Raw genomic sequence first — 26,119 nt, 5'->3', positions numbered from 1 at the left:
ATGTTTTAATTTGATTTGGTTTTATATTGTAATTATGATTTTATATTATTAGATTATGTTTATTGTATTTTAATTAGAGTTATTTGTTTAATGTATACGAGGTACTGATATTTATTTCTGTACTGTAAACAGACTTGATGTCTCGTGAGGAAGGTCGGTATACAAAAATGTCTAAGTAAATAAAATAAAATAGAGAGAAGGGAGAGGAGGGAAGGGAGGTTCCAGCATCTGGGGGAGAGAATCTCTAAGATCAAGGGAGGGAGGATTTGAATTGCAGTGGGTGGGGAGGAGCTCCAGTCCTGTACCTTGTATCCCACTCAATATGACAGAAAGACAGATACACACACACACAGCTCTTTTCCCACCCTCTAATGATCTATATTCAGTCACTCCTAGTCTCCCCAAAATGATCCCCCTTGCTGTAGGCTCTCCTGTTCCCTACATTCTCCCTGGAATGGAGGCACTGGGTCAGGAAGGAGAGAGCTGTTCTCTGCTCAGTGAGATTCAGCACAACTGAAAGGCAGCAAATCTTCAGCCAGCCTGCTCCCCCCACCCTTAGGTTTCTGCTGCCCTAGGCACAGCCCTAGTGTGTCTATTGACAAATCCAGGCCTGTACACACATCCCTAAATCTTAAATGATTTCCTGCAGTTTTAGCTGCTTTTCCCTGTGCAAATCTGAGGAACAGAAAAATATTCAGGTGATAACATGGCAGCTACGGTGTCTGTCTCACTGTGCCCATGTTCCTGCTTCCGCTCTGTTTAACCTCCCCGGTGGACTAGCTGTGGCGATCAAAAAAGCAAACAGAATGTTAGGAATTATTAGGAAGGGAATGGTGAATAAAACGGAAAATGTCATAATGCCTCTGTATCGCTCCATGGTGAGACCGCACCTTGAATACTGTGTGCAGTTCTGGTCACCGCGTCTCAAAAAAGATATAGTTGCACTGGAGAAAATGCAGAGAAGGGTGACCAAAATGATATGGGCCATGAACGGCTGCCCTATGAGGAAAGACTAAAGAAGTTAGGGCTGTTCAGCTTGGAGAAGAGACGACTGAGAAGGGGATATGATAGAAGTCTACAAAATCATGAAAGGACTTGAACAGGTAAATGTAAATGTTATTTACCCTCTAAGATAATAGAAGGAAGTTAAGAAGTAGCTCATTTAAAATAAATCAAAGAAAATTATTTTTTACTCAGCGCATAGATAAGCTCTGGAATTCATTGCCAGAGGATGTAGTTATGGCAGTTAGTGTAACTGGGTTTTAAAAAGTTTGGATAAGTTTCTAGAGGAAAAAAAGTCAATAAACTGCTATTAATCAATAAGGAATAGTAGTTTGAGATCTATTTAATGTTTGAGTACTTGCCAGGTACTTGGCCATTGTTGGAACAGGATGCTGAGCTTGATGGACCCTTAGTCTGACCCAGTATGGCATTTTCTTATGTTATCTTGCTGAAGCCAGCCCATGAGTATTGAAATGTGATCATTAGTGGAAAGAAATATGGCATGGGTGAACAGACATGAGATGACGAAGAAGAAAAAAATGCTTTTTTAAATGCTTTCCAGGATAAAGAATTTTGTAAAAGGGCTTAATGTTTGTCAGGACAGTAACTCTCCAGAATAATAGACATTCACCAAATTTGGCATGCAGGAAGAAAATGTGAGCATCTCAAACGAGTTTGAAAATTAAAAGCATAGACTGAGTATTTTCAGAGAACTGCTTCTCCAAACAAGTCTCCATTGCTTTCAATGGGGAAACAATGACAGGACACAAAATGTTGACCAGAGCTGCATTTCCAAAAGCCCCCCCCCGCCATCTCACCCATCCAGCACTTTGGCTCAGAGCAACCCAAGCAGACAGAGATGGGGAAATATAACTGAAGCAGCTGGCAACAGATGGCACCAAAAGGTGTCTTAAAATCACCTCTCCTGCACTTCTAAAGTCACATCCCTCCCCTATACACACACTCACACATATATCCCACTCATGCCCGCCCCTGTTTATTTGCATTTATTCATCACCCTGTCAGAAAACTGCCCGGAGCAATTTATACATCTCTCCTCACACATGCACACCCCCATACATCCCAAACATATACACCCACCCACCCATGCTCCCATACTCCTAAAACGCCCATCCCTATATATCCATCCCACACGTACTTTCCACAAAATTCCTCCAGACCCAAATGCACACCCCCTCCCCCGCACAGGCACACCATGCCACCCAACACAACCCTGCATTGCAGTCATGTATTTTACATTGCTAAAATTGTTTGTTAAAAAAATTAAAGGTACATCCCTAACGCAGGGGCATTGATAGTCACAAAGAGTTAGCAGTAGAACTTGCACAATATAATTGGTATCTAAGATTTCTCCCTTCTCAGTGCAATTTCCTGGCCCTGGGATAGGCCCCCTAAAATCAACTTGAAAAATTAAATGGAAACATGAGTGGGGGGAAACGTGCAGAGGCTTGACTAAACCTTGCCTCGATGTAAGTCCAGGAAGAGAGAAGGAGAGGGATTAGTTGTTTTGTTAGTTAAATGCCCAATTAGAAAGCCTTGTTGGTCCGCCTTGCAGGTAAAGCACAAGTGAACAGAAAATATAAAATGTAGATTGCTGGGAAGACAAAGGGGAAAGGTCACCATACTCCCATTACGCTTCTTGATCCACCATTTAAAAAAAAAAAAAAACCTAAAGCAACTAGGGAAAGCAGAGGGATCTCTTTGGGAATGCTTTGCACTGTAGTTAGTGCTCCATCCCAGAATAACGCCTCCCTCCCCTGTATCTCACAGACACCGCTGTCCCAGCACAGAACATGGGAGAAGGGGAAACGCTGCACTTCCAGGCTCTGCTGAACGTGAGAAACACTAATCCTTCATTATTAGAGGTTACTAAATGATTGACATTGTGCAACTGCATTTTGCTTTGGTTTTTTTTTATTTAGAAAGAAATGTTAAAATAGTGCATTGTCTTAATGTGCAGCTTTCGCCCTGCATATAATACTTAAAAAAAAAAAAAAGAATTCTCCCATTGCTTGGCCTTCTTTGCAATCCAGTAAAAAGTCAAGTCAGTATTTCAGTTGTCTTGCTGAAATAGTTCTTGGCATGTGTGTGCTGCTGTCTTTCTTGTGCCTCTAATAAAAGCATGAAATTGTCACATTGGTTCCCTTCAGAAAGGTTATTGTGTTTGTAAGGCAGATAGATATTTCTCTCTCTTGCTTCAAGTTTTAGAAACTAATAACATTTTGAGAATAGGCTGTTTTGTTCAGGTCAGTAGTATTTCTCCATGAGGTTTGTATTTTTAAATCTGTTTTGATATTTTTATTAAGTTGATCTAATCTGGGTGACCTGCCCTACTCAGAGATTGCGCCACCCAGCAGGGTCAGAATTGAAAAGCGGATTTCAAGCAGAGCAAGCTTTATCTCAGCCTTTTTGTTTTTTTAATAGGTGATTCATACATTCAAAAGTACTTTATCATAGCTGGCACGTTCAGAGAGCTGTATTTATCTACTATAACTCCGATGTTAATCATTCAAAGAAAATGGATAAAGAGTTTGGAGTTGGGGATGGGAATGTGTGTGTGCAGGTTCCATATTTGCTTAACCCTTGACAAATGCCTTTGGCCTCTTTTCCATGTGGAGATCTTCAAGCACCATGCAAGGGACTCTCCTAGTGACCTGAGGAGCAGCTCCCCTGACAAGATGAATACTATGCCCTTCAGCCTGGTTGCTTACATCCTTCTCCTTATCCCTGTGCCCTTACCGAGAGGGACACAAACATGTAACTCTGACAAGCTCATGTAAAGAATATCTGTACAAAGGAAAGAGAGCAAGTTATTCTGGGCAAACAGAGGACCTAGGCTGATGCAGGCTCCTTGGTTATGACACAGCTCCTGGTGCCTGTCATGAAAACATGAGGTGAGATCTAGAGTCTGGCAGCTAAGATTTAATACTAAAAAATGCATTTGGTCTGCAAAACCCAAGGGAGCAGTACAGTCTAAGGCAGAGCTTTCCAAAGTGTGTGTCGCGACACTTTAGTGTGTCGCCTGCACTGTGCCGGCATGTTGTGCAAGCCGGTCCATGTGAGGGGGCGGAGCAAGTGATGTCACCTACCTTCACTTCCTCGCAGCGAAAGCATTAAAGATTTCCAGCAGCGAGTGCGACCCAGCAAATTTGCTGTAGGTTCACCTGGCAGACCCCATGGTGGCACGGCTCTGGCGCAGGACCGGCCCTCCATCTTGCCGCGTTCTTTGTTAATGAATGAGGGTGTGGGCCGGTCCTGCGCCAGAACCGCGGCTCCGAGGGGTCTGCGCAGTCTCGCGGGGGGTGCGCAGGAGCGGTCATAGTTTCTGCTAGTGTCTGCTTTCCAGTTTTGCACCACGCTCGCCCCCTGCCTAATTGTAGAAGTGCGGCGGTTTTATAATTAGGTAGGGGGCCAAGCATGGTGCAAAACTAGAAGACAACGCCGGCAGAAAGTGTACTCTGGCTTCCGCCACTCACAAACTCCCCCGCGGCCCTGGCTCTTCCCAGTGAGCAGCAGAGGAATCCGCAGCTGCGGGGCAGGTTCCTTACTGAATGATGTTATGCTGGAGGGGGGGGGGGTGTCTTCCCACACCCTGCCAGCAGAAAAGCACACGTGCGGTTGGGCTCAAATATAGAGGTGAGTGATCCGGAAGGCGACAACCATCAGGGGAGGGGGGGGGGACGACTCGGGGAGGTTAAGTAGTCAAATCGGAGGGGTGGAGTGGGGGAAGGGAAAGAAGAGTGAGTGGGAGGGGTGAGGTTGAGTCAAATGGGAGAGAAAGAAAGAGGGTGAGTGAGAGGGAAGGAAATGGGGTGAGCGAGCCAAGGGGTATGAGAGGAAAGGTGAGAGAAGGGGGTGAGTGACAAAGGAAAGGAAAGGGGGTGTGAGTGACAGGAAAGGGGAAAGTGGAGATGGGAGCTCAAAATAGAATGCGAAAAGGGGTGAACGAGTGGGGATTCGAAAGGAGATGTGAAAGGGGCTCTCACATCTCCTTTTGGACTCCCACTCATTCTCCCCTTCTCTTTCATATCCCCTTTTGAACTCCCATCTCACCTCCACTCTCCCCTTTCCTCTCATTCAGTCTCCCCTTTCCTTCCTTACTTATCCCTCCCACACCCCCACTCCCTTCCCTCTGGATCCCCTCAGCCCAGTCACCTCATTCTTTATAGATATAAAGTCACAAATATTTGGGAGCTCTGGGTGGGCACTGCAGTGTGTCTTTGCATGTGTGCAGTGACGTTTACCCAGAGCTGCTGCAGACATCAAGAAGAGAGGCCACGCCAGAGAGGGTGAGGGTGCCCGGGCTGCTGGGTTCTCATTGCCTTAGCGCAGAAGTGTTAAAATGAGCAGCCTCGCTCTAGTCTAGGGTGTGTTCTACTACTTATTTATTATTTATTTTTACTTATTTATTATTTATTTCTACTACTTGTTTATTATTATTTATTAGTTATTTAGGGAAAATGTGACATTTATGTTGGAGACCTTTTTGGCTCAGTTCTGCCAGGCTCCAGGTCACAGGTACCTATGAAGGGTCAGTTTGGTGTGCTTTTTGAAACGCATGCTGCAAGGAGAATGCCCAAGGGAGTCAAACAGATACCTAGGGGCTGGTTTTGAAAAAAATCTCCCGGGCTGATATTTTCCTGCAATCCGCCCCTGGTGTTGGGTTTGGCCGGTCACAGGTCCCTCCCTCGACCGGCCGCTCTTATTTCTTACCCAGAGCCGCAGGAGGCCCACTGACGCTGCAGCTGGATCCTGGGTTCGTGCTTCACATGGAAATAATTTACCTCCGCCAGCGGTCAGGTGCGATAAGAGGGAGTGCATTTCCCCCAGGCCCTGGCACCTCCGCCGAATATAATAACTAACCTTGATGTTATTACTTTAGCGGGGGCGGGACCCACGGCTGCAAAGGTTCCTTATCATGAGTGTGGAGGCCAGACATGTGCTGGGGGGGGGGGGGGGGGGACACGGGACATAGTGTATGGAGTGTTTTGGAAGCTGTTAATGAAAAAGAAAAATTATTATTTTTTTAAATAGTCCCGTCTGCGGAAGCTACGGAGGGATCGTTTGCTAGTAGAATGAATTATTGTGTCATGAAATTATGTTTGTCTAAAAAGTGTGTCACCAACATGAAAAGTTGGGAAAGCTCTGCTCTAAGGGAAACCCCAACTCCTTGCCATCTCAGTGATTTCACCTGTGCTGCGCCTCGGGGGTGGGGAGGGGAGCAGAGCACCATCTTTTCCCTTGCCTCAGGCAGCAGATTTATCTTGAGCTGCTCCTGGGGTTCAAAGCCCCTTTTAGCTCTTCACATCACTTTCTTAAGTGATAACGTAGAGTCGTATTTCCCTTGTAGTTCAGGCTTTGGAATTATACACTGTTGGTTTCTTTGTGTTGACATCCGCTGTACCACCTTGAACGGTTAAAGTTTTCAGCTGATACGCCCACTATCAATCCTGCCATGGGTCAGTGACCTATGTTGGTATTTTTTATTTTTTTTTAAGGCAAGTAAGCCATGTTGCTGAATGTGACATTTGTTGAAATTCATTCATTTGTCTCGGCAAGTGGATTGGGGGAGCTGGCTGTTAGAGGCACAAGAGAAACATGAAGCTGGTAAACAGATGCAGATTTTTATCTCCAGGTTTCAGCACTGGCATGCTGAATTTAATTCTGCTTGACATACCATACAGATTAAAAATTCTCCCAGTAATCTGTGTGAGCTTGCATTTATTCAGTGAGCCACCCAGGCAAGTTCTAACAAGGCCCTGAAAAATACAGCGCTCTGATAATAGAAGACTATCACTTTGCTTAACCGTAGAGAACTGGGGACAGGTTTTGGATGAAGCTGTACGAGGACACGTTTGAAATCCGTTGTATGGGAAAATGCTAACTTATTATGGTCAGGTTTCCTGTTAGCTGCGGGCAGCAACTTTATTTTTTGTTTTATAGAAGAATTTTTTTTTTTTTAATGTGCATGTATGTGATGGGAGCCCTTTAAAAGTTTCACAAATTTGATGCTAATATGAGATGGTAATGTTGAGTAATATGATGCATTAAGGTTGAAAGTAAAGCACAAATGTAAACAAAAGGAAGGGCGCCGCATTTTCTTATGGGGTCGCCAGTTTTGTCACAATCCACCCTTTATCGGGTCTGGTGAAATGTTTAGCTCCTAGGTGGCGATGCCGTATAATTCTTAGAGGAAGAGGCTCAGAACCACATATTCACACCTTGGCATAACAAATTCCTGTTTATTCACCCTTCCTGTTTTAACGTGGGTTATAGTCGGGTTGAAGAATGTTTGGCTATTCTTAAGAAAATGTGAGTGGAAAGAGACGCTCTTTCAGGGTTCTTGTGCAGTGTTAAATGTGCAAAAAGGGTGACTGTTTTGCTTGTACTGGCAAAACTGGCTAAAACAATCCAAAATCTATCAAAAGTACACCGAACAGTACAGCGAACTGATAAAACTGAACAAAAACAATCTAGAGCGGTGCTCTGTCGCTGTCAATAAATGAACTTCTAAATGATGTATATTATATTTTCTGATTGTTTTAATAAAGTATGTGCCTACACAATGAGTGGTGTAAATTTTATCAAAAAATATAAACTTGTTTACCTAAATGATAAATGGAGTTAGAGAAAGGTTTCATACATAGTGTAGGTGCCCAGCACCACTATTGAGTGGTCTATAATCATTAACCTTCCTCCTCCTCCTTAAATTCTTTTTAGTAGTTTTTTTTGAAATTTATATTGTCCCAAAGAAAACCTAAGGACTCTTCCGTGGCGATGTAATATTCTTATATGCGTGTTCTGCAAGTATTAACTCTATGAGACTCTAAAAGATGTTAATAAAGAGTATAAAACCAGACTTCCCCGATTATGGTTGGTATGTCCGTCTTCTTACTGATGATCCCGACATGTTTCAGACATGAAAGCCTTTCCTCAGGGGCCTTGATGAATCCCGAAAACCAACTTCACGGACTCTGCAACTCTTTACTCAGCAGTTCCTCAAGAGCTGAATGTCTCTGCCGCACGTGGCAGAGACTCTGAAGGTACATAATTCCCATAGAACTGCAGACCTTATTTTGATTCCTGACTTTACTTCCCACTCCCTACATGACTGAAGATCATTTATCCTATACTTTGATGAATTCTTTTATTTTTGTGCCCACTTTTTTCACTGGGAGCATGATCCACTCTTTCTCTGTAAAAATACTTCATTTTGTTACTCCTGAGTCTTCCACCCTCCAAATATGTGGAGGCCAATACTGAAACACTGCTTAGCCAGATAAGTAGGACTTATCCTGCTAAGTGGTGGCTGAAATAATCAGGGGGAAGCACTGTCTCTCTCTTCTTCCCCAGTGTAAAGATTTGTTTATTCAATAGTAAGAAAGCTGGCTACAGACTTTTCCCGTCGATAGCAGGGCTGAATTAGCCATGCTGTCATGGGATCTGTCAATCAGGTCTGGGAGGCGGAGCTTGTCAAAGCAGAGATCAGAGCTTTGCTCTCTGTGGCTGCGCGTGTGTTCCCGCGCAGGAAAGTAACGGAATCTCCTCAGTCTGTTCTTTCCGCGCGCGGGATCGCACACAGAACTACTCTTCTCCTCAGCGTTAATAAAACAAAACATGTCAAAATCGGGGTTTAAACCCTGTAATTGCGGCAAGGTAATGTCGGTCACGAATGGCCATGACCGATGTTACCGATGCCTAGGACCAGATCACAATCGGGAAGATTGTGAATTTTGCTCGAGAATGTCACCCAGGGCACTGAAGAATGGGCCTACAGACTTCAGGAACTTTTTGCCTCACCAGAGCCATCGGAGGCTCATTCGTCGCCTGGCCCTGTGATTTTATCGGCTCCCTCAAAAAAGAGGGCATCATCTAGGGATCCTCAGTCCTCCAATCTTGGAGGTAAGGAGGTGGCAAACCGACATAGGCCAATCACAGGGAATATGCTAAACTTTCTTATTTGGCTTATAATAAACAAAAACAAACTTACTGAAAAAAACACATTTTTATACTGGGAGAAAAGCAAGTTTGCTTACCGTAAACAGTGTTTCCTTAGGTAGCAGGATGAATTCGCCATGCTGTCAAGGGATCTGTCAATCAGGTCCGGGAGGCGGAGCTTGTCAAAGCAGAGATCAGAGCTTTGCTCTCTGAGGCTGCGCATGTGATCCAGCGCAGGAAAGTAACGGAATCTCCTCAGTCTGTGATTAAGCCTTAGTGTAGTCGAAGACTTGGTGACTGCCAGGGAGGAGGGTGGGTCAGCATGGCGAATTCATCCTGCTATCTACGGAAACACCGTTTACGGTAAGCAAACTTGCTTTTTCCCGTCGATAGCAGGGCTGAATTAACCATGCTGTCATGGGAGTTCCAAGCTCCCGATCACGTTGTTATGATATATATATTTGTACATGATCCCTGACAGTGCGGTGGTCACCGTGGACAGGAGGATAGAGATTGCAGTATTGCTTGCCCTATCTTTATGAAGATCAGTTAGAGGAAGCCTGAGTTGGAATTGCTATTGCTTGACACCCCCATATTACGTTAGTCACTATAGATATGAGCAGATCTGGCTGCAGGGGGGGGGGGGGCACATTGTAAGGGAAAAATGGCACAAGGGTGCTGTTCCTATAGAGAAGTATCATTCTGCAAGAACCACCTGGAAACCTGAGCAATCTAGTTTGTATTAAGGAGCTTCCTCCATAAAGAAAAGGGGAAAGCAGTCAGGGTATTTTCAGACAATGTCACAGCAAGGAGGGACAAAGAGCCTGCAAGTAGTGGAAGAGATGGGCTCCTCATGAGATGGGCAAAAGTACACCTGCAAGAGATCTCGGCCATTCATATAGCAGGAATACTCAAGATACAAGCCGACTTCCTTAGCTGACATATTGAACCCAGGGGAATGGGAACTGCCAGAAGAAGCCTATGAGCAAATGGGTCACCCCCAGTGAGGTATCATGGTGACCTACAAGAGCACCAAGGCAAAGGAGTTTGTCAGTGGATAAAGAGAATGGGGATCCAGGAGCATAGATGCACTAACACAAAACTGGCCAAGAAATGCACTACTGTATGTATTTCTTCCTTGGCCAATGATACAAAAAGTCATGAAAAGGATTGTGCATCATCCAGAGACAGTTATACTGGTAGACCTTGATTAGCCAAGACACCTGTGGTAATCGGACTTAGGCAGGCTCAAGTTAAATGAACCAATCTGATTCAGTCAACGAAAGACCTACTACACCAAGGACTGGTATCCATGGAGGATCCAACACAATTTAGTTTTATGGTATAGCTCTTGAGAGAAAGAGGCTCAGTAGATGAGGTTACTCAGAAGAGGTAATATTGACTTTACTGAAGGCAAGAAAGATTTCCACCTCGTTGATATATATTAGAATTTGGAAGATCTTTGAATGATAGTGCAGGAAGAGAAATGTCCAACCATAGAAAGCTCAAGTAGCCACTATTTCTGCTGTTTCTACAGGATAGGCTAGATAAGGGGCTATCGGTGAGCTAATTGTGGGTACAGCTGCTGGTGATTGCATGCTGTAGTCACATATGTATGAGGTCCATGTCCTGAAAGGGAAACTCTGAATTAGGCCACCGGTGAAGCCACTGGTGATGCCTGGAACTGAAATCTGGTCCTGAGAGCCTTGAAAGAGGCACCATTTGAACCTCTGAGCAGGGTGTCCATAAAGGGTCTTATGTTTAAGGCATTGATATTAGTGGCTGTTTGTTCATCTAGAAGGATCTCACCGAGTTACAGGCATTATCCTGTAGGGATACTTAAGGAAGGATCCTTATAAGATAATGGTCACCATCAGGCTGCTCTCATTATTTCTACCGAAGCTAGTATTAGAAATGGATTAAGGAAGCAATTGAGGCAGGATACATATTAAAGGGAAAGCCAGCACAAGAGGGCCTAAAAGTACATTCCATAAAGGCTCAAGCAGATTCATGGCAGAACAGAGATTAGGAGCCCCAGCAGAAAACTGCAAGGCAACCACGTGGGCATCGCTGTATTCATTTAGAAAACATCATAGGCTGAAGCTTCAGGAGAGGGAGGACACAGACTTTGTCACAGGATCTTGGAAGCAGCTCTAGAATACTCTCGCCCTGGATAGGTACTGCTTAGGTTCATTCCACTTGTCTGGACTAGTCTGGAAGGATGATGAGGAAAATTCAGTTAGGTTCTTTCCTGCTAATTGTCTTTCCTTGAGTCCAGACAGATCAGTCCAGAGCACACTCCCAAGAAGAAATCAGAAGTCAGAAGTGAGATATATAAGAGCAATAGGTGATGCACATAACACAAGCATTTACTGCTAGACCGCGGTCAGAACTTTCTTTATATTACTACTTTTAATTGGGGAACGTTACTTTGTATTTAAATCTGTTATTGCTATCCCCTTACAATATTATATTTATTTATTTTTTATTTAACAACTTTTATATACCGACAAACGTTGGGAACATCTCATCTGTTAACAATGAACAAAAATTTGCAACATGCTTTTCATAGAACAAAGAACTGGAGAAAATTTAACAGGGGGCAGGGGGGGAGGGAAGGGGGGAGGGGAGAGGAAGTAAGGACCGAGGGCTCGGGAGAAATGGTTGGCTAAGATTAACAACATATTCTTAGGAGGAGAAGTTATGTACAAATTATATACAAATTGAATGTGAATTATATATAAATATTGGATAGCATGGGAGTTAAGGCAGATGGCATTATCATAGGATACAGAGGTTAAGCTGACATATTGAACTTTAATTTGAATGCAAGGGAGGAAGAAATTAAAACAAGAGGGGAGTTGCAGGGACAATGGAGAGATGAGGGAGAGGGAGATAGCAGGAGAAGTGCAGGTGGATTGTAATGTGGGGAAGTGAGGGGTCAGGGAGGGGGGAGAATAGGGTGGCGTCAGGGACAGTAATGGGATGGATGTGCAGCTAGGTTCTTTATATTATATTATATTATATACTATATTTTATATTATATTATATACTGTTCTTTTTCAATCAGAGAATACCTGATATCCATTCAGTCTGCACGTGTCCCTTCTGATGCAGCCTTGCGAAACACGGTCCTATATCGGGGGACTGAATTGTTTAAAATCCATTCATTATTGAGCATTTGCTCAACGTATGCAGTGTTGGGGAGTTTTGCTTGAATAGATTTATATTTGTAAAGGACATTTTCTGAGTAAAAGAACTTTTACAATTTAATTAATGATGAGATGCATTTATCTCCTTGAAGTTTCCTAAATGTATTAATTATATGTGACCACATTAAGAGTTAACATAGTATACAACTACATTTTTTTATTTTCTTATCTGTGTGTATTCTGTGCACTGGTCCACCTTTTTTTGTGAAGAATCTAATTGAACCATATAATGGGCCGTCATGACCTGAAATCATCCTGTTACTCTTCCAAGTTTACACCAGGATTGGACGTTGTTTAAAAATACCATCTTGGAAGCCCAGACTAGATGTATTCCATACATTAAAAAAGCTGCAAGGAAGACCAAATGACTGCTAGAATGGTTAAAATGTGAGGTGAGAGCAGCTGTTCTAGTGAAAAAATAATTCTTCAGAAAATGGAAAAGGTATCCGAATGAAGAAAAAAGGAAACAGCATAAACATTAGCAAATTAGATGCAACACATTGAAAGGTAGGCAAAGACAGAATATGAAAACAAGCTTGCTGTGGAAGCAAAAATGCATAATGAAAACTTTTTCAGAACCATTCGAAGCAGAAAGCCTGTGAGGAGTCAGTTGTACCATTAGAGATGATTGAAGGATAAAAGGAGCAATAAGGGAGAACAAGGCTTAGCGGAGAAATTAAATTAATTCTTTGCTTCAGTCTTTGAGGACGATGAAAGGTAGATACCCATGCCAGAAGTGATATTTAAAGGTGATGATTCAGAGGAAATGAAACAAATCTTAGTGAACCTGGAAGATGTACTTGGGCACATTGACAAACTACAGAGTAGCAAATCACTTGGACCAGATAGTATACATTCCAGATTGCTGAAAGGCCTAAAAATGCAATTGCAGACCTACTGTTAGTAATCTGCATACTGTCATTTAAAATCAGCTAGGGTACCTGGAGATTGGAGGGTGGCAAATGTAACATCAGTTTTTTAAAAAGGGTTCCAGTAATGATTCATGAAACTACAGACCAGTGAGCCTGAGGACAGTGCTAGGAAAAATGGTTGAAGCAATTCTAAAGAACAAAATTATTAAATATATAGATAGACATGGTTTAATGGGTCAAAGTCAACATGGATTTAGCCAAGGGAAGTCTTGCATTACCAATTTGCTACAATTTTTGAAGCAAAATTATCCATAAACATATGGATAAAGGTGAGTAAGTTGATATAGTATATCTGGATTTTCAGAAAGTATTTGACAAGTGCCTCATGAGAAACTCTTGAGGAAATTAGAAAGTCATGGGATAGGAGGCAATGTTCGGTTTTTTTTTTTGTTTTTTTTTATTTAATCTTTATTAAATTTTTCACAAGTAGCTTACATCATGAAAAAACAGGAAAATATGTTACACAACACTGTAAACAATATAGAAATTAAAACAATACCATTATTACTGTTGTTACATATTCCATAATAGGGGGAGACTTAAGTAAACACTACCAAATATTCATCAATTTTAACAAAAAGGCAAATCTTATATCCTATTTTAATTAAGTCAAGAAAACAATGTATAAAGAGAAGGGAGGTGTATCATTTTTACTGGGCATGCTCACTTGATATTTCAACTTGACTTTTATCAACCAAAAAGGTTTCTAGGTGTGTAGGGTCCAGAAATCCAAATCTCTTCCCTCTATAATTAATACAGCATAAACAAGGACATTTTAAGAAAAAAGTCACACCAATTGCGAGTACACGCGTTTTCAATGACAAAAAATACTTTCTTCTAAGTTGTGTGGCCCTAGCCACGTCAGGAAACATCTGCAGCTTATGCCCACAAAATAGGAAATTCTTAGATCTAAAGAACTTTTTGAATAAATTCTCCTTATCTTGCTCCACAATGAATGATATAAAAAGGGTAGCCCTTTTATTTATAATATCAATCGACTCCTCTAAAAAAGTCGAGACTCCCGGAGAAGATGGAACATCTCCGTTTTCCTTCTGAAAACCAGTATTACTGTTTTTTTTCCAAATAATATATTTTTGAAATTTTAGGAATTTCCTCATCTTGAAACAATAATACCTCTTTCAAAAATTTCTTAAACATCTCCCAGGGAGATAGGAGGCGAGTAATCGGAAAATTTAAAATTCTCATGTTCTTAGATCTTAATAAATTTTCTACATATTCAACCTCCTTATGCATCATAAGACTATCCTTTATGAAAACATTCTCGGAGTTTTGGATTAACTGGATCTTATTCATCATAGTTGTTATATCTTTCTCATGTTTATCCACCTTTTTTTCCTGTTCATTGATTAAACCTCTATTAATATTAATAGCTGTCACCAATGATTCATTCATTTTAATCATATTATTGTCTAGTTTAGATATCATTCTACCAAGATCCGCCATAGTAACATTGTCTGGCACAACCACCTAATATTACTTTCTATGTGAATTGGAGGTCTTAATTGTATATCATTATTACTAGAGGAAATAACATTCCCATCCCGAGAAGGTACAGACTGGACATCAACATCCGCACCTCCCTGGGCTGATCCTACCAGTTCACATGATGTTCCAGGAGATGTTACCACCTTCGGTTGTGGTGGTGGAGTATGTCCTTCGCCAGGACTAAGGGAAATTAAGGACATATCTCCCATACTGTCCTCTTTTGGCGTATCCAACACCCTTAATACGTGTTGGTCCATAGGGCCTGTGCGTTGTAATTGCAGCGGTGAGGAGGTGGTGATAACGCTCGCCTTCCGTTTCTTACCCATTAGAGATGTTACGACAAAGAGACTTGGCCGACCCCAGCCTACTCCGGTCTAAGCCGGTCCAAGCCGCGCTCCCCTTCGGCTCGTGCGGCTTAGGTGACGCGCCGCTCTTCCGCCGATCTTGTAGACAGAAGGGGTCCTCAGCTAACGTCACTCAGCTAGGCTTCGGCTTGCCTGCACAGATTTCTCTTGGAACAGCTGGGCACAGGTAAAACCAATCAAGCTTTCCCTGCTTCAGGTCTCTCTCTCTCAGCGTTCCGGATGGCTCCGCAGGGGGCGACTCCCTCCTCCCTTCTCTTTCGCTCACTGCCCGACTGGCAGCACCCTTCCGCCGATCTTGTAGACAGAAGGGGTCCTCAGCTGACGTCACTCAGCTGGGCTTCAGCTTGCCTGCACAGATTTCTCTCGGAACAGCTGGGCACAGGTAAAACCAATCTAGCTTTCCCTGCTTCAGATCTCTCTCTCTCAGGATTCCGGATGGCTCCACAGGGGGGGGGGGACTCCCTCCTCCCTCCTCCCTTCTCTTTCGCTCACTCCCCAGGAGGCAATGTTCTATTGTGAATTGAGAACTGGTTAAAAGATAGAAAATAGAGTAGGGCTAAATGGTCAATTTTCTCAATGGGGAAGGGTGAATAGTAGAGTGCCTCAGGGATCTGTACTAGGACAGCTGCTTTTTAACATATTGATAAATGACCTAGAGATAAGAACAACAAGTGAAGTAATCAAGTTTTCTGATGCTACAAAATTATTCAAAGTTGTTAAATCACAAGAGGATTGTGAGAAATTGCAAGAGGACCTTGCAAGCCTCAGAGATTGGGCATCCAAATGGCAGATAACATTTAATGTGAGCAAGTTCAAAGTGATGCATTTAGGGAAGAGCAACTCAAATTATAGCCACATAATGCAAGATCCCACATTGGGAGTCACCACCCAGAAAAAGGATCTAGACATCATTATGGATAATATATTGAAATCTACTGCCTAATGTGCAGCAGCAGCCAAAAAAGCAAATAGAATGCTAGGAATTATTAGGAAAGGAATGGAGAATAAAACAAAGAATATCATTATGTCTCAGTATCGCTCCATGATGTAACCATGTTCTGTATGCAGTTCTGGTCACCGCATCTCAAAAAAGACATAGCAAAATTAGAAAAGGTACAAAGAAGGGAAACCAAAATGATAAAGGGGATGGAATGATTCCCCTAAGAGGAAGGTTAAAGAGGTTAGGGCTGTTCACCTTGAGAGAAGAATGGCTAAGGGGAGATATGATAGAGGTCTATAAAATAATGAGTGAAGTTGAGGAAATTAAAAATATGTATTGTATTCTGTGTCCAACTTAGCTTATACTAGCAGATTGAAATTTTTGAAGTTATACTTATTGAACTAATTTTTGTTATGTTTGCAAAAACTATGAAGCCAAAGTCAAGGTTTAATAATTAGACACTAACCATTTTAATATTATAATGAAAATAGAGATATGTAATAGTGTTGTTATTACGTGTGTTTTAGTGGATCTTTGGGTGCTGTGGAGATGACCACGCCCATGGGGAGGAGCCCCGTGAGGAGCCACAGCACTGGGCTAGACTTATACACAAAACACCGGAATTGAACTCTTTTATTATACAGCTTGAAGATAGCCACCAGGTGGCAGTGGTGAGTTGTAGTCTCAGGGACCTCAGCAGAGGAAGCCCTTCTCTCCTAGGTGACGTCAAGAGGTTCCGCAGCAAGGAGCTACTGTGGATGAGACAGATGAGATATTAAAGTACTCACTCGGTGTTAGCTGTTATGGATGCGATTCCACCAGATAGTTGTCGTAGGTACAGGCACTGAGGCAGGGAGAGCAGGCCCTCGAGGAGCGAGTACCTGTTCCCTGAATGGCATCTGAAAATAGAACAGAGCGCCCCCGAGGAGCGGGTACCCAAATTAGTAGTAAAACCCCGAAGGGCAGAAGGAAAGCTTCCTGCAGGCAGCAGGGAAGCGGCAGAGTGGTGCAGACAGGAACAGTTTGAGTCTATTTGAGCCTTTGCCAACTCAAAGAGCTAGCAATCTTGAGAAGTAGATATACCCGGATGGGCGTGACGTCAGATGAGGGAACGCTTTAGGTTCGCGCCACTGGGCGTACTTAGACGTGGGTTGCGCGTGCGTGCACTCTAGCAGGTACCTGGGAGGAGCAATGGCTTGCGTCTGCACCATAGCCGTTCCGGGGACACCAGAGAAGTCGGCTTGACGATGCTGTGGTAGGGGTACAACAAGCGGGGCGAAGCCGTCAAAGACCAACAGATGCAACAAATAGCTTTTGCAAAACTTGCTCAAAACTGTACTGTTAGACTTACTGGCTCCATGGATGAGATTAAAGGTAAGGAAACTATGGGTCTATGCAGACTACAACTATATCAAGGTTGAAGAATTAATTATATTTGGTAGAAAAATAAACACATGATCCTTTCTTATCAGTAACAAGATGTGCTGTGTGTATAGATTATTATAATTAGAACTCAGGCCATGCTGACCTGTTGACTAATAATGATGTAAGACATGTAAGAATGTTGTTGTTGAAATAAAATGCAGAAGTAAAAATGTGATTGGTTAGTCTGACATGTTTTGCTGAAACAATATAGAAGCTTGTCTGTATATAACGAATTTGTGAATGCCTACTGTGGTCCTCTCCATGTAATATTACATTCAAAATAGGACTAGGGGGCACTCCATGAAGTCAGCAAGTAGCACATTTGAATTAGAGAAGATTATTTTTCACTCAATGCACAATTAAGCTCTGGAATTTGTTGCCAGAGAATGTGGTCAGTGCAGTTAGTGTAGCTGGGTTTATAAAAGGTTTGGATAAGTTCTTGGAGGAGAAGTCCATTAACTGCTATTAATCAAGTTGACTTAGGGAATGGCCTCTGCTACTACTGGCATCAGTAGCATGGGATCTTCTTAGTGTTTGGGTACTTGCCAGGTTCTTGTAGTCTGGTTTGGCCACTGTTGGAAACAGGATGCTGGGCTTGATGGACCCTTGGTCTGACCCAGTATAGCAATTTCTTATGTTCTTAACAGATTTGTCTATTTTTGTGGCACAAATTAAAGGAAAAAGATAAAAATATCCACAGAGTGGAACAGGTAAACACAATTCAGTTGTTTACTCTTTCAAAAAGTGCAAACACTAGGGGACATTCAATGAAGTTACTAAGTGATACATTTAAGACAAATAGGAGAAAATATTTTTTTACTCAGTGCATAATTAAACTCTGGAATTCAATGTCGGAGGATGTGGTGAGTTTAAAAAGATTTAATCAAGTTCCTGGATGACAAGTCCATAAACACATTAGTAGGGTGGACTTGGGGAAATCAACCTTTTGGGCTCCTGCCAAGTACTTGTGACCTGGAATTTTCTCTGTTGGAAACAGGATACTGGGCTTGATGGACCTTTGGTCTTACCTAGTATGGCAAATCTTATGTTCTTATATTCTTAATCTTAACTACTTCTAGTTTTAGTGTTTTTCTCACTGAAACTGGTCAGGGGTTGCGTATGGGAGCTGAGGACTTATCCTCCCTCACCCGTACCAGAACATTTGGCAGGGGTGAGGTGGATGGGAGAACAGACTATACTGAGACTTTAGCAGCAGCAGCAGCCAGAGCAAAACCAGCTGCCAGGTCACAGCCGGTGCAAATGTCCTGGACATTGTCTAGAGTAGGAGAAAGCAACTCTGATCCTTTAGTGCTTCAAACCTGTTGGGTTTCCAGGATATCCATGATGAATATTGATGAGAAGCATACACTTTTCATTGTGGATATCCTGAAAACCCAACTGTTTGTGGCACTGGAGGACCTCTGTAGAGATAGAAAAACGGGTTCCTGACTAAGATGGAGAAGGTCCAAACTGTTTGAGCCAGCAGCCATTTGAAGCAACCCAGCTCCTGGGAGTTAATCCTAATCCTGAAACAAAACAGTATTTTAAATAAATCTTCCCTAGTGAAACAGAAGTATCTTTTTGTCTTCAAATCTAAGTGGAATGATATATTTTTTTTAAAGTGATTTGAATAGTATAAAAGAAAACAGAACAGTTGAACATTCACTGTTGAGACTTCTTAAATTTGTGGACTAGAAATATTTTGACTTCCCAGAAAATGAGTTTATTTCCAGATTTGAATTACTGGAAGTTACTGACTTAAAAAAAAATATTGACGCCCTGGCAGTAATGATCAGGGAGGTATTGCAAAATTCTTCCAGCTGGAATGTTATTCCGATAAGGCAAACATACATACTGTGTTGGTCTTTATGGGCTCTCTTTAGTTAAGGAAATTATTTTTCTGCAGTTGACACTAATATAATTATGTTTTTGGGTGATTTTGTAACAGCCCTTTTAAGAAAGTTGGCAAATAGATGTGCAAGTTATATTCATTTCAAAGAATTTATGTGGCTATGTTCTTTACAAATTAGCCCACCAAAGCTACCCACACACAATTAAACTTGCTAATTGGTTCACAGAAAACTTTGTAAAAAATGTCCTCACATAGGAGGTAATTTTAAAAGGAGTTACAGGTTGAAATGTAACATACTATTATGCCACGAAAAGTTACTTACACATGAATATTCTATGCACAATTCAATGGCATATATTGTAGCAGTTTTCAAAAGCCCACTTACAGGGGTAAAGTGAATTTACATGTGTAAAATGCAATTTTAAGCATGTAACTGCTTTTTAAAATGAGGTCCATACTGTACTTTAGAAAATCTAGAATATACATGCATGAGTTCACGCTCATATTGAGTGGGCAATTTTTTTTAAATTGCACTGTTTTACCTGCAGAAATGCCTTTTGAAAATTACCTTTGCACTTGTCAAATTGTAATTAACCATAATAACAATAGTCTGAAAGCTGAGTATGTAAACAAAGATAAGAGTAATAATGTCTTTTTCCAAGCAGGATCATTGCATGGCTCTTCCTGATCCACATCTTCCTAAATAATCTAGACAGGGAAACTGAATGCAAGTTTATAAACAGGGTCATTCATCAAAATGTGTTATGGCATTATTTTTCACATCTCGCAATGTGTATGCAAATTTTGAAAATGTAGTCAAAGGGGAGGCGATGAAAATGAGGGGTGTTTAACGTTGCGTGTGATAGCGTAATGCACATTATTGCACATTTTAGCGCTGGAAATAACTACACCTTTTTTCCTGTTAAGCTGAGCGATAAGCCTGAACTGAGATTAGGGAGGGGAGAGGAGAGGAGTGAAGTAGAGAAGGAGAGAGAAAGAGCACTTCTGGGTGGAACACATTTGTCATCTATTTATACCACTGTAGGAGGGTCAACTAGTAACTCAAGGTGAGGTTTTGGTGGTGGTCTAGGGTTTGGGGGCCAATTTTACAGGTACAGTCAGAGGTACGAACAGCACAGTACACATCAGCAAAGATATGATGTGAACTTAAGTAAGTATAGACACACAAAGATGAGAATTCTACAATGTACTCTCGCCCTGGTGCTATCAAGCTAGGTGAGAGTACATTGTAGAAATCTCATCTTTGTGTACCTTTCCTCATTCCAAATCACATCAAATGTTCACTGATGTGTACTGTGCTGTTCGTATCGCTGACTGTACGTGTAAAACTGGCCCCCAAACCCAGGGAGCAGCCCATAACATGAAAATGCCTATTTGGGCATTTCCCAGCTTGCGAAGTGAAAATATTGCAGGTGCAATAAATTTAACATGCGTTGAGGTAAATACATATGCAAAGCGCTAAAAATAGTGCTTGCGGGTGCTATTCATGCGAAAATTTTAGCTAAATGATGAATGTAGGCCAAAATTTGCAGATGGTGCTGAATTAGTAGGAGCAGAAAGAATCTCAAGCCGTGGGCCTTATTCCTTGGATCACCGCCCTTTTTCTGTGCTTTTTTCCACCTCATTGATTCCATTTTCTGATGTCCTGTCTTCGTTCCATATATAGGTCCAAATGTTCCTTGCATTGAATGTGGTGAATGAATTAAGACACTAATTTTTCAGAGAGCATAACACACCAGTCACTTTGCAGGTCAAATCTAGTTTTGGATAGGATGTTCCTATGTCCTCTTCCATTCAGTTTAGATCAGACTATGTCTTCTAATACATAACCCTCAAACAGTTTCTACAAATGTTAGGTTGCCATAGGCTTCTATTTGATTTTTATTTCTATGGACAATATTTTACAAATTAAAAATACATTCTGTAACAGAGATTCATTTGGGTATATCTATAACACTCTTTGAACTCACCGGCTGGAATAGTGGGTCATAAATAAACAAATGATGATATCGAAATTAGGGGACCTAACTATGCCTTGGCTTCTTCTGCAAGGTTTTGCTCTAATCCATTTATTGTTGAACCATTTGCATACAGTGCAATGGAGAGTTTTACTCAGTTGGCAGTCTCATAATAGTTGCATTAAACCCTCCTCAGCACGAGATATTAAGACGTGCTCAATCAGCAGTATTTACACCCCAAACTTGGTTAATGGAATTCACTGAATAGAAGCTTGGGATTTCCATTTGGCAGCCTTGTAGCATTGACCACTAACCAATGAAATTCATCCCTGGGATTTTCCCTTCAGTGCTTAGATTGGACACATTTTTACAAAAACCTGTAAATACAAAAGGGTTGCTTAGGAAAGTGTTGCATACCAGATTAGGCTAGTTTGAGCAGTGGGTATGGTACATAGTAGATAACTACACAAAGTTAAGTATGGAACTGAATACCAGTTTTAACATTACCAAATCGAGAATAAAACAATTGCAATGGGGACATCGTCAGTTTCGTTCGGCAGAGGAGATAGATAGGGCTCCTTCAAGCAATGGGATTGTAGGGATATTTAAAACATCTAAGCCTTTTCAGTATGTTCATACTGGGGGCAATTTTCAAATACCATTTACCATGTAAATGGCTGTTCACATGGGCTTTGCAAAACTGCCATTCCTGTATGTGGTTGAAAGTTGATGCGTAATGGAAAAGAGCACCTAATTTCACCACATTTTTGCGTTGGTGTTCCTGGGGTGAGGTTATGCTGGGTGAGTCTTCAGTACCCCTAGTTTTGTATTTTCAAGACTGTGTGTGTGTTTTCCAAGGAAGAGGTATCCACAGTAAAAGTAGGTACAAATTGCTGCCGGTACTTTTAATTTATGCAATTTTTCGAGGGAGAGTATATAAGTACTTATATACTCTCCCTCGAAAAATTGCATTTGAAAATGCCTTTGAAAAATTGCCTTTGAAAATGGGCACAAAATCCGTGGGAAAAGGGTATCTTATTTTTTCATATTTATTTATGTATTTAAAATACTTGTAAACCGCTTGACTCAAATCATACTAACAGGTGAATTTTCAAAAGGATTTACACGTGTGAAGTGCACTTCCGTGAGCAAATCCTATGCTCAAATCGATGGAATATATTTTTATTTATTTTTATTTATTTAAAAACTCTTCTATACCGTCATTAAGTTAGATAACCATCACAACAGTTTACAGTAAGGCATGATAATAAAAAAGAGTGGTATAGATTACAACTTAATCATGTGCCATCATAGTACGGTAACAATTTAATATAATAAACTATGTGTGTAAGTTAAGCTTGTATATTAGGACCATAATAGGCGGTTTGTATTTAACATTAATATGCATTTGTATGTTACAAGTAACAACTTCAAGATTGGTGCGTCCTTGTCAATCCACTGTTTTTCTCCTTTTCTTTATAAAAAGCTTGTTTAAAGAGCCAGGTTTTCAGATTTGTTTTGAATATTTTCAAATTTCTCTGCAGCCTAATTTCGAGTGGCATGGTGTTCCATAGCACGGGGCCAGCCAGAGATAGTGCTCTTTCCCTTACTTGCGTGAGGCGTGCTGTTTTAACAGAGGGGACAGTTAGTAGAGCCTTATTAGCAGATCTCAGGTTTCTTTGCGGGATATGTATGCGTAGAGCAGTGTTAAGCCAGTCAGCTTTTTCATCGTGTATTAGTTTATGAATTATACATAAAGCCTTATATTGTATTCTTTGTTCGATTGGAAGCCAGTGTAATTCGGCGAGTGTTCCTGTAATATGGTCACTCTTTTTTTTTTTGCCAGTCAAAATTCTAGCAGCTGAGTTTTGTAAAATTTGCAGTGGCCGCATTGTAGATTGTGGTAGTCCTAATAGTAGGGAGTTACAGTAACCTGTGCTAGCGAATATCGTTGCTTGCAGGACTGTGCGAAAATTGTTTAGTGTTAGTAGAGGTTTTAGTCTTCTCAGGATCATTAGTTTCGCGTATCTTTCTTTTATTTTCAATGAGATGTGTTGTTTCAAGATTAGCTCCGGGTCATTTATTACTCCTGGATTCCGTACTTTTGTTGCTAGCACAGCAGCTTGAGTATTTTTGAGTGTGGGTGTTGGTTGTATGTGATGATTGTAGCAATTTTCAAAAACCCACTTACTTGAGTAAAGTGCATGTACTCGAGTAAAACCCAGTTTTACACCTGTAAATGCTTTTTAAAATCAGGCCTTAAAGCGATGACAAAAAGCAAATAGACATCTTAAGTTACCGTCTGTGGACTTTGCATCAAGACGCATGGTTGCGAAAATTGCCCCCATCAAATTTATTCTAAAATCCTAATCGCACGGATAAAGTGAATCATAAGGCATTATTACAATGAGTCAAAATGATAGGATTGAAGAAACAAGCGAAAAGGGCCAGCTTTCTGCTAATTAGGATTTATAATGTGCCTTTCATCCAGACCGTAGCCCATCAAACGTTTGGAATGTAATAATTCTAAGCACACAGCTCAGGAGTGGCAAATCTGGCTTCCAGGTCTTGATCAGAATGATGGATTCCGAAGGCGGGGGCTGGGATTGGATGGGGGAGGAGCCCTGTCGCTAGCTGAATACTTTTTACTCAGTTGGCAGTCTCATAATAGTTGCATTAAACCCTCCTCAGCACGAGATATTAAGACGTGCTCAATCAGCAGTATTTACACCCCAAAATTGGTTAATGGAATTCACTGAATAGAAGCTTGGGATTTCCATTTGGCAGCCTTGTAGCATTGACCACTAACCTATTAAATTCATCCCTGGGATTTTCCCTTCAGTGCATAGATTGGACACATTTTTACAAAAACCTGTAAATACAAAAGGGTTATTTAGGAAAGTGTTGCATACTAGATTAGGCTAGTTTGAGCAGTGGGTATGGTACATAGTAGATAACTACACAAAGTTAAGTATGGAACGGAATACCAGTTTTAACATTACCAAATCGAGAATAAAACAATTGCAATGGGGACATGTCGCTAGCTGAATACTTTAGCAGTAGGGAGATGATGTGACTTGCCCTGGGTTTACACAGTCAGTGGAACAGCAGCATATGAACTCCAGGGTGTCAGCAGTTCTAAGCTACAGTTCATACCCTCTCCAAGGTTTAAACCAGACAGAAACATTTCTTTACCCAGCAAACAGGTGCTGTTCTATACCTGGAATAGTCTTCCAGATAAAATTGTCCAACAAAAAAATAGCTAGGATAAAAAGCAATTCATTGTACAGGGTGGCCCATGGAAAAGTAGCCCGCCTCCAATACCAGTGCCATGCAGGCAGGCTACTTTTCCATGGGCCACCCTGTGCTATCGTAATATGTAAATATTTGCATAGCGGATGACATCAAAGTTTACATTTTACATTGGTTTTCTTACAATGGCACATCCTAGTGATGTCATCTGTAAGCAACAAGTTGATCAGTTTTGAGGGCTCTAGTCAAGTGCATGGCAGTGTTATCTGTGTGGACAAGTACTCTGCCAATTTTATAGTTCCGGCCTCTTGAAATCTGAAAATACCACATTTTCCCAGATGGCACTGCAGCAGATGCCTCTGCTGTCAACTGGTGCAGAGATTAGCTATTGTTCCAGCAGTTGGTGCAAGAATCTCCTATAGTGCACCCCAATATCACTCAGTTCCTGCAGGGGGTGCAATTAGCACTGCTTTTTCTGAAGAAAAAAAAAAAGAAAGAAAAGCAGGATCATTCTCCTTAAAAGTACAAAATGACTTTTGTAGTCTTAAAAGGCACCTCGGTGTCATTATTTCTTATTTTCTCCTGCAATATTCTATAGTTTCCTGTATACGAAACAGCACAAAGTAGGGATGTACAGCCAAAAAAAAAATTGGTTCATTTTCGGAAGTTTTACACGTAAATGCTGTTTTGTGTTCATACAATTGAATTTTGCATTCGGAAAAGAAAAATTCTGAAATCAAATTGAACAAATATATATTCCTAGCACAAAGCACATCACAGCATGCAAACACATGGACAGCCCAATTTTCATTGGCCAAGCTGGGAAGTATTGTGTGCTCTCACTGTCTCTCAACTTAATCATTGTCACTTAAAAATAAATCAATAGTTTAGTCTAATTATTTCCTTTTGCTAAAATCTACGCATTCCAAAGATTTTTCTATATAATTCAAAGTATAACAGTCTTAAGAGCTGATATCTATATCCAGCCAAATTTTTGTGTGTGTGTGTGTGTGAAAAAAAATGCTCTGTCAATATCTACATAGTAAAGAACATTTTCTAGCACTGTTATAAATTAGTTTGATAAACCTGACAGTTTCATTAAATACAGTGATGGGTGACAGCGCTTGAATGCATGTCCTGGTTTGATTAATTACCTCTCCTGAACATTATTGAAGATGTTCACATGAATTACTGGTGCAGTATCCAGGCTTTTTGACAACGACAAAAGAAGGATTTTAAATGTTCTATTATAAGACCATAATAAGGTTGCGGTGCACGTTTGTGTAATATATTTGGATAAATAGTGTTTAGGCTCTGTATTTTAATTCCTAATGATATTGTCCCCCTTCTCCCACCCATCCATCCACCACCACTTAGCATAAGACCTTCCCACCGCTGGATCGTTTGTTTTTCTAGTTTTGTCTGACCAAAAACTAATTTGATGCGTAGGACATTTTGCTGAGGGAAGCAGAGATTAACCGGGATAGGAAACGATGACTTCATTCTCTTCTTCAACAAAAGCATATTTCCAGCAGTTTTACACTTGTCCCATCGCTTCCCTTGTGAATCCTTAACGCGCTAATTCCTTTTCTTCTTGCTAAGCCAGTCTGCAGCAATGGAATATCCCGTTCCACAGCTGCTGGAGACAAAGATCACACCTTTTTTTTTTTTTCCCTTGTGCAGATCTAGGCAGTT

The 26,119-nt window shown here is 41.2% G+C and overlaps 1 protein-coding gene across 7 annotated transcripts in view; it reads left to right on the top strand.

Annotated features, from left to right (window-relative positions):
- MET (MET proto-oncogene, receptor tyrosine kinase) overlaps positions 1 to 26,119 on the top strand; it is a 253,667-nt gene that overhangs the window by 22,286 nt on the left and 205,262 nt on the right. For 3 of the 7 annotated variants that reach the window (XR_003858556.1, XM_029615253.1, XM_029615252.1), the window contains exon 2: positions 2,794 to 2,858. The exons of 3 other annotated variants lie outside the window; for them this stretch is intronic. Coding sequence is in view for 2 of the 4 variants with exons in the window: in XM_029615253.1 (XP_029471113.1) it covers positions 2,817 to 2,858 (42 nt within the window). In the remaining 2 variants the exon portion in view is untranslated. Of the gene's footprint in view, positions 1 to 2,793; positions 2,859 to 3,641; positions 3,918 to 26,119 lie in introns of all 7 variants that reach the window. One more of the 7 variants, XM_029615256.1, reaches the window with a different exon arrangement.

The sequence above is a fragment of the Rhinatrema bivittatum genome, chromosome 9 (assembly GCF_901001135.1).
Source record: "Rhinatrema bivittatum chromosome 9, aRhiBiv1.1, whole genome shotgun sequence".
In the NCBI taxonomy this organism is placed as follows: domain Eukaryota; kingdom Metazoa; phylum Chordata; class Amphibia; order Gymnophiona; family Rhinatrematidae; genus Rhinatrema; species Rhinatrema bivittatum.
This window is presented reverse-complemented; position numbering and strand designations above follow the sequence as displayed.